The sequence below is a fragment of the Saccostrea echinata genome, unplaced genomic scaffold, assembly GCF_033153115.1.
Source record: "Saccostrea echinata isolate AGI-Se365-2 ecotype Australia unplaced genomic scaffold, CSIRO_AGI_Sech_v1 ptg000001l, whole genome shotgun sequence".
Lineage (NCBI taxonomy): Eukaryota > Metazoa > Mollusca > Bivalvia > Ostreida > Ostreidae > Saccostrea > Saccostrea echinata.
Window position 1 is genome coordinate 30,495,678 of NW_026889750.1, and position 9,237 is coordinate 30,504,914.

General features: G+C 32.7%; 1 protein-coding gene across 1 annotated transcript; it reads left to right on the top strand.

Moving 5' to 3' along the window:
* Positions 1–279: 279 nt before the first annotated feature.
* LOC133189311 (CDK5 regulatory subunit-associated protein 3-like) lies at positions 280–8,771 on the top strand. The gene is made up of 14 exons (XM_061324708.1): positions 280–362; positions 483–614; positions 1,549–1,652; positions 2,065–2,113; positions 2,394–2,482; positions 2,620–2,709; positions 2,895–3,031; positions 3,192–3,357; positions 3,909–4,025; positions 4,311–4,398; positions 4,515–4,597; positions 5,000–5,211; positions 5,539–5,710; positions 8,401–8,771. The coding sequence occupies exons 1-14, from the start codon at positions 311–313 to the stop codon at positions 8,470–8,472; spliced, it is 1,563 nt and encodes a 520-aa protein (XP_061180692.1). The 5' UTR covers positions 280–310; the 3' UTR covers positions 8,473–8,771.
* Positions 8,772–9,237: the final 466 nt, after the last annotated feature.

The following is a 9,237-nucleotide window of genomic DNA, read 5'->3' on the forward strand; positions in this document are numbered from 1 at the left end:
ACTACATCCGTAATGCTTAGTAAAGAGAATTGGCTCATGGATCATCTGTCAGCTTTAGAAGTAATTCAGAATTTTTCTTGAATTTTCATCATTTAAAACACAAAGTTTGAAATGTTATTAAAATACGTTGTTCATTGAAATTTTCAAGAGGCAGTTTATATTATGATAAATATTCATTTTATGAATGACTGAAATTTTGACTCAAGACTAATACTGGGGCCTGGATGCATTACATACATAAAAAAGAGGTGATTAATATTTCAAATCTGTTGCAGTGATTTTTAGGGATTTCGTTGCAGACTGATTGACAATGTCGACTTTGGAGAATTTGCCAATTGACATTCATTATAACAAATTACAAGGTATATTAAAAAAAAATTCAAAAACTTTCAAATTCATGTTTCTATTATTGTTATTCAGCTTTTTTTTCTGAGACATCTATTCACTTTAGCTATTATCGTCATTCTTCACTTTTTTTGTAGATTGGTTAATCAACAGACGACATTGTGTACAAGAATGGCCAGCCCGAGCTGTGGTTATAAGAGAGAAAATCAATCAAGCCTTGACTGACATGCCTGAAAATCCCCAGATAACTGAATTATTGAAAGGAACATGTAAGTCAAATTCAACAAAAAATTCAAAACAAGCAAGTTTATTTATCTGTAGAGATGACTACAAAGAGTTAGAAGGTGGATAAAATATACAGATTGGTTAAAGAATATTTCTGGAATTAGGGAGTGAAAGGTAGCTGGATAGACCAATGCTGGAAACATGGGAAAGTTAAGAAATTCTCCCCAATCATGCGCCGGAAACCTTGCACCGTAAATTGCACCATATTTGCATTACGGGATCTGCAGCATTATGGTCAAAGACTAAAATATAAAATCATAACACTACAGTTCTGCAGCTAACATCAAGATAAAGTAGAGATTTAGTGCTTTCATTTCATTTTTAAAAAAATCCTCGGAGAGTCTAGGTATAGGTAATCATGCATTATAAATCTGTAATGTTCTTGAATTTTTGCAGAAAACAGGTGTATTTGAATACCTTCAGCAAAGAATTAAAATATGAACACACTCCTCAATCCAAACAATGAAACATGTTTTATAATCTTCAAACACAGTTTTATCATTGCATGATTGCACATTTTGGATCAGAGGGTGTGCTCCATATGAAACATTGTATTTGAAAAGCACCATAAAATTTTGTTCATTACTGAACAAATTTTGAGAATATGGAAAAAATGATGCAATTCATGACATCATAATCCATTAGTAATGACTGGGAAGAAAATGAGTACTATGTCATCTTCAATAGATATGCACTCACCAGGGGCTCTCTATATTTAATGCACTGTCAACTAAAACTAAGCTGTTTTGATTTTTCAGAAATTCACAGGGCCAAAAAAAAGGCCTTAAGTGAACCTTTGCTCTTTATTGGATTTTTTACATGTACATGAGAGTTTTTGTCCTTGGACTGAACATTTCTCTTGAATTTCTTCAGTGTTTACATGTTTTAAAAACTGATACATGTACATTTTATTTTCAGATATTAATTATTTTCACTGCAAGAAAATCATTGATTTGCTGAAGAAAGATGAACAATCTGGGAAAAAGAATGTATTTGGACAGTACTCCTCAAAAAGAATGAAAGTATGTCATAAAATGATTTAGAAATGAAAATGTGCATGTTAGACTTTTGGATTAAACACCACCATTCCAAAATTAAGATGGAAACCCCCTTTTTGGGCCCAATTTTCATTTTCCAACAAAATTTCTCAGTGAAGGTGTGTGCATAATTCAAAGAATTCCATAGTACATATGGGCATTTCTGTTCAGGTGTGGTGTGGTAAAGTTATCCATTGAATATGTGTACTAGGAATATTACAAACCATTTGCAATTGTGATGTAAGCATTGCACATTTTAACATCATCTTGAACATTTTATGTTCAATTTTACTTTTATGTACTAACATATATTAAGATTATTCTACCAAAAATAACCATTTCTTTGAATGAGTGATAATTTCTTTAAAATAATTTATGTTCACATTTTGTTATGTAGGATTGGTCAGAGATAGTTAATTTATATGAAAAGGATGGTATTTACTTAGGTAAGATAACTTGTAAAATATATATTACTGATACAGTAAAACACGCTTATAGCAAACACACTTATAATGAATTGACGCTTACAGCGAAGTGATTTTCATTCCCTGTGAGTTAATGATATATTGCAAACTTAATGGATATAACAAATTACGCTTATAATGAAGTAAAATCGGCCGTCCCTGGCACTTCATTATAAGCGTGTTTTACTGTACATATGCATCTTACTGATGTTAAGTGCCATGATTCAAAGTAAACTAAACCATTACAAACAAATATTTATAGGGGAGTCTGCTCAAATGTTGGCAAGAAATGTCAACTATGAAGTTCCTGCTCTTAAAAGACAAATTATCAAATGCCAACAGATTAAAAAGGTACAATAATTATTTATTTCATATCGTTACCGATGCCATATCTCCAAATGTAAATAAGTTTTAAGCAAGAAACAACATCAATTAAATTCAGAAGGAAATCGTTTGATATTTTAATGTTTTTGGTTTTTTATGAGTAGGAGTGTGACAGAAAGCAGGCAGTATATTCAGCTAAGGCTGAGGAACTAAGGAAGAAGTATGATGCAACATGTAAACAAATGGGAATAGAGGTAAACAGTTGTAACAGTTTTACAGAGCTGAACTTTTGCTGAATGCCAGTTAAATTCATAAGTGTGGAGAAAAAAAATGATTTAATTGAAAATATGGGGTTATGGAAACATTTATCTTTCATGGTTATGTACATCTAAGGAAAAGAGTTGATCTGAGAATGATATATTTTATCTGCTTCATTCAGGGTAAAAAGATAAAAACAGAGTTAGCTGCTCTTGTTCAGGATTTACCAGCTCAGTTCCAGAAGATTTCAGAGTCTGCCTCTAAATTGACCAAATCAGTGCAATATTATGATGAATTTGTAGACTTTGTCACTAAAAGGTAGAACCATCATTCTTCTTTTGGGTAATTTTCAATTAGATATTGTCATCACTGACTTATTCATCTGAGTTACTACCAGATACGAATCCTTTGAAAACATTTTTGAAGACTTTATTTTAATGAAATCTACATCCACTTTTTTTTATTTTGATATACATAGATCTGAGGAGGATAGGGGTAGTTTGCCAGTGTTAAAGTATGTAATGCAAAATGGGAACACAACAACATATCAATGGAGGACAGGAGAGAAACCAGAAGTGGTGGAGGAGGCCAAAATCTTCATTGACACAACAGATGAAGTAGATATTGAACAAGTGACAGATGATGTAAGATTGACAGACTACATTCAATTAGTTTATCATATTTGCAATTTGAGAACTAATGAAGAAAATCAAGGGTTGCTAAAATTAAACTTTATCTACTTGATGGACAAGAATTTTCCATGCTTCACAGTTGGAAAAATTGTATATACCAAAAGAAAAAGTTTTTGAAGAAAAATATTGAATTCTGCTTACTATTTTATGAATTTTTTAAAAAGACTAATTAAAAAAAAAGAGAAAGTAAAATCACTTGAGAAAAAGCATTGGTTTGAGGGGATTTGATTTTGTAGTTGAAGAAGAAACATGATAATGTTGTATAAAATATTAGCATTTTGTGGGGGATATGAATGCATGGGTCTCATCTTACCTGGAAAACAAAGAATATTAAACCCAAGAAAATTTTGTGATTTCACAGTATGCCTCACAAATTTCAAATATTTTTGCACATAAATACTACAAGAATAAAAAAGATTATGTACATATATATGTATCAAAGAATAATGAAAAAAATATACTATTCATATGATTCTATTATATTTACAATACATGTGTTACAGATAGACTGGGGAGATCCTGGAACTATGACAGAGTCAGCCATCGATTTTGGAGATGAGATAGATTTTAACATGGCTGACATCACAGTGGAAACAGGGGGCACAGAGGAAGGAGACCAGGTGATTAAAAAAATGATCATTGATATATTATTTTTTGTTGTAATGCTTACTACTCACTAAATAAGAATTTTGAAATGAAACGGATATACATGTATCCAAAAGATTTTAAAATCTGTGTCGTTATCCAAAGGTGTAATTTTTTTTTTTTTACAAATGGACAGTTTACTGCACATGTATGTCAGCCAAACCCTGATCAGAGTTGATTTTTCTTTCTACAAACTGACTCTAAAAAAAATAAAGAAAACGTTTTTTGCAATTAAAATTGACATATGTACAATTATTTAGAATCCTGCTCCCACTGCTGGACATGAGAGTGACAGTAATGGCATTGACTGGAGTGAGGTTGTGATTGTGGATAAACCAGATTCTGCAGGTAGAAAATCTCAGTTCACTAAACTGAAATGTGAACTCTTTTTTTTAATAGTTACTGTATTGCTATTGAATTATGCTTTTTTTTTCAGTGATATAAAGGATTATTTATTTTTTCAGAGGGTGTTGCCAAAGGAGAAGATGCTATGTCAGTATTGGACAATCCACGAACACGGACATTGTTTATTGATGATCTTATGGAGGTAAGGTATTTTTTACAATCAATGGTCAAGTACCAGTCCATGTATCACCATTAGTAATCCCTATTTCATATCAAGATGATTTTTTTTTTCAAAAATATGTAATGGGATAATGAGTAATTTGTAACGTAGAGGTAATAGACACATATTAAGATAAAGTGGATTAAAAATGCTTTTCAGTTCTCAACAGTTATCTGTAAGACTAAATTCATTGAAAGTTCTTAAGTAATATCTCATCCCATTGCTTAAGACAATCTTTATTGTAAAGTTACTTTTTGATGGTATGATTGTAAACCTAAAGTACATAACTATTGATTGTAATATTTCATAATCTTGTAACCATTGAAATGTTGAACTACAATGTAACAAATATGAGATTGCATTAATTACTTTGGAATCCCATAGTTGGAAGCATTCTTGTCTCAGCGCTTGTTTGAGCTGGAGTCTGACTCTGTGGGGGCAGATGTCCTGGCCAGTGGTCAGATGCAGGATGCTCCTCCATCCATACAGCTCCATCAGGACACAGTGACCAGTATGATTGGCCAGGTTAGGGACATAATAGCAGCATTCAGCACGGTCAAGATGCATCACCTACTGTCCATCAGGAACTCTCCCAGGTGTGTCATAACAAAACTGATTCTGACTTCTTTATATACAGTCATGTAAATCTCATCTCATGGTTTCAGAATTCATATATTTTACATCAGTTTCTGCTCATCTGCAATAACAGTCTACACATTTGTTTACTATATTTCTATGTGTTAATCAATTTTCTGCTCAGTTACTAGAAAAATTTACACATTTGTTTACTATATTTCTATGTGTAAATGAATGTATTAAAATTATATTTAGGTAGACTTTTAAATGTACAATTTACTGCAGTATTTACAAGTACATCAGTCAGATTTTCACTTTAATATCAATGAAGAATTGGAAAATTTCAGATACGTAGAACGTCTAAAGGACACATTAAAACAGATGTTAAACTTGGCTGATAAGATGGTGTTTCTGGAGAAAGAGATGGTAGTGAAACATAAAGATGCTGAAACAGAGCAGTCAGAGACGCAGCCTAAACTAGAACTAGTCATCAAACGCACCAAAGAACTGCAAAAACAGGTAAATACTAGTCATCAAACGCACCAAAAATCTGCAAAAACAGGTAAACACGAGTCATCAAACACAGCAAAGAACTGCAAAAACAGGTAATCCATACACTAGCCATCAAACACACCAAAGAACTGCAAAAATGGGTAACACTAGTCATCAAATGCACCAAAGAACTGCAAAAACAGGTAAACACTAGTCATCAAACACACCAAAGATTGCAAAAACAGGTAAACATTAGTCATCAAACACAGCAAAGAACTGCAAAAACAGGTAATCCATACACTAGTCATCAAACACCAAAGAACTGCAAAAATGGGTAACACTAGTCATCAAATGCACCAAAGAACTGCAAAAACAGGTAAACACTAGTCATAAAATGCAGCAAAGAACTGCAAAAACAGGTAATCCATACACTAGTCATCAAACACACCAAAGAACTGCAAAAATGGGTAACACTAGTCATCAAATGCACCAAAGAACTGCAAAAACAGGTAAACACTAGTCATCAAACACACCAAAGAACTGCAAAAACAGAGGTATACACTAGTCATCAACTGCACCAAAGGGAATACACTAGTCATCAAACGCACCAAACTGAAAGAACTGCAAATACAGGTATACACTAGTCATCAAATGTACCAAAGAATTGCATAAAGTAAGGTTAATGAAAGTCCGGTTATTATGAATGTCCTGGGATCATGGAAAAAAGCTTTCTCCTAGCATAATTCGTTATCGCAAGTGAGTTAAGGCTAAGTATAGAAGTTTCTTTGCAGATAAACTCATTAAAAGACTTAAAGGCTATACCTATCATACACAGAAAGTTAAAACTTGTTTTCTGATACAAAGTTGGTACCAATGACATGTGATAGCCAGTATACATTATGAAGTCATATTATGACGTCATTGTTCTCTGCTGCACAAGTTTATAAGGAACATCAACAAAATAGCATCAAAGCAAGGGTATACCTTATTTTGTTTTACAGAAACAAAATATAAACAGAAGCAGGATATTCTAAGGATTTATGATATTGCTGCACAAATGTCGACAGTGTAATAGTTTAGTTACTATTCGTAAAGTTTTGAGTTGAACCAGGGTAAAATTTCATAGTCTGGGGTAAGTTTCCTCAAAATTTCATCAAATGAGAAAGTGCATAGGATTTGTGCAGCAATTTTATTAATTTTTAGAATATTCTTAATATTATACATTATTTATTTAAAACTAAATGGGATATGCCCTTGCGCCGACACTGTTTTGTTAATGTGTTTTATTGCCTTGAGTGGTAAAGAAAAGTGACTAGCTTTAACATGTTGTGGGTTCTAAGTATGTATAAGAATAAATTTAAACTTTCTCTGTACAAAAGATCTTACGGAGTTTTAATAGCTCATTTGCATAGAAATGTCTATACCTAGCCTTAACTCACACGCGGTGAAATTTAAAAAATAAACTGTTATATTGAAAGCAGATATAAAGCTCATTTTACAAAATTTGGGAATGCAGTCATTGTGATTTATTCCAGAATTTGAAAGTTCTTCATTGGTTTTTAGCTCACCTGAGCTGAAAGCTCAAGTGAGCTTTTCTGATCACATTTTGTCTGTAATCTGTCTGTCCTTCTCTAAACTTTTCTTATTTTTGACCTTCTCCAGAACCACTTGGCCAATTTCAACCCCTGCCACAAAGCATCCTTGGATGAAGGGGACTCAGGTTTATTCAAATGAAGGGCCAAGGGGAGATAATTAAAAATTAGTGAAAAATTTGGTGGCATCTTTAAAAAATCTTCTTCCCTAGAACCACTCGGCCAAAAAAGTTGAAACTTATGTGAAATCTTCATTACATAGTGTAGATTCAAGTTTGTTCAAATCATGACCCCCGGTGGTTGGTTGGGGCCACAATGGTGGGTTAAATTTGTACAAAGGAATATATAGGAAAAACTATTCAAAAATCTTCTAACAAAGCCATGATTAGTCATATTGATACAGAAGCATTCTAAGCTAGTGTAGATTCAGATTTGTTCAAATCATGACCCCCAGGGGAAGGGCGGGGCCACAATGGGGGGTTCAAAGTTTAACATAGGTGTATATATAGGAAAAAATCTTTAAAAATATTCTCAAGAACAGTAAAGCCATGATTAGTTATATTGATATGGAAGCATCCTCAGGTAGTGTAGATTCAATTGTTTTTTTTTTCAAGTCATGACCCCCAGGGGGTAGGGTGGGGCCACAATGGGGGATCAAACTTTTACAGAGGAATATATAGGAAAAAATCTTCTCAAGAACAGCAAATACATGATTTGTCATATTGATATGATCAAGTATCCTCAGGTAGTGTAGACTCAAGTTTGTTTAAATCTTTACCCCCTCGGGTGGGTTTGGGCCACAATGGGGGGATCAAAGTTTTACATAGGAATATATAGGAAAAAATTGCTGATGAAGAACAGCAGGGCAATATTGACATACTGAGCATTGTGGCCCATAGGCCTCTTGTTTGAAAATTACAGAAGAATTTGATGAATAGAAAAATCAGGCATTTTTTTTTAGTTACTTTGAACACTCCTTTTAAAACATAAATTTATCTTATGACCAATGTAAATGAAATTTTTTGTATTATACAATCATGTAGTTTGTGTTATCTTTAGCTCTAGGTTCTGAATACAGCAATAATGATGTTAGTTATCAATTAAAAACTTTTTTGTTTACTACAGATGGAAGCTGAAATATCAAAGCGATACAAGGACCGTGTGGTGAATATAATGGGAGAAATAAATACAATGTGATGATAGTCCTAATTTATAGACCACACTAAATTTGTGATAACTAAATCAGATGTGATTGAAAATTTTCATGAACCAAGTCAATAAGCAGTATACATGTAGCATCAGGTAAATTCATAAATTTGTATACGAAGTGTAACAGTCACTCAGAGACTCATGGGAAGGAAAGAGGGAAGAATTGATCTAGTTTACCATACTAGATTGAATCATTGTCCAGAATGACAAATCAAAGCGGAGATGGAGTATATTATTATTATTTTTTCTGTTACATGTGATATTTAAAATAAAATTATGGGAAGGCATTTCTGCACTTGTCTTAGAAATAGAAAGTGATATTCAAGTTTAAATATTTGTGTTGCAAAAACATGAGAGTTTGCTATAGCTATAGTTGATTGAGGGAACTAGTAGATAAGCAGATTTTGTTTCTCCTTCCATCCAGTGAAAGGCATTTCTATTACTTGTAATTAAATGCTTAAATAATCTAGGAAGAATTCCGTACTTTTTGTATTGATTTACTTGTCATTCTTGTTAATCGTCCCCTGTTTATTGTTTGGGATCCAAAAAGATAACCCGCCTTCTGTTTTGGTCATTTCATTATTATTTATTTTAAATTTAAACCAGTTATATTGCTTGTTATGAAGAAGAAAGGAAAAATGTATTTATTTGACATTTAATTGATATAAGTGCAAAGTAATGGAATGTATCCCTTTCTGTTCTGTTATGAATAATAAATGTAAAGGTGTGCTACAGTGAAACTTCGAGAAACAA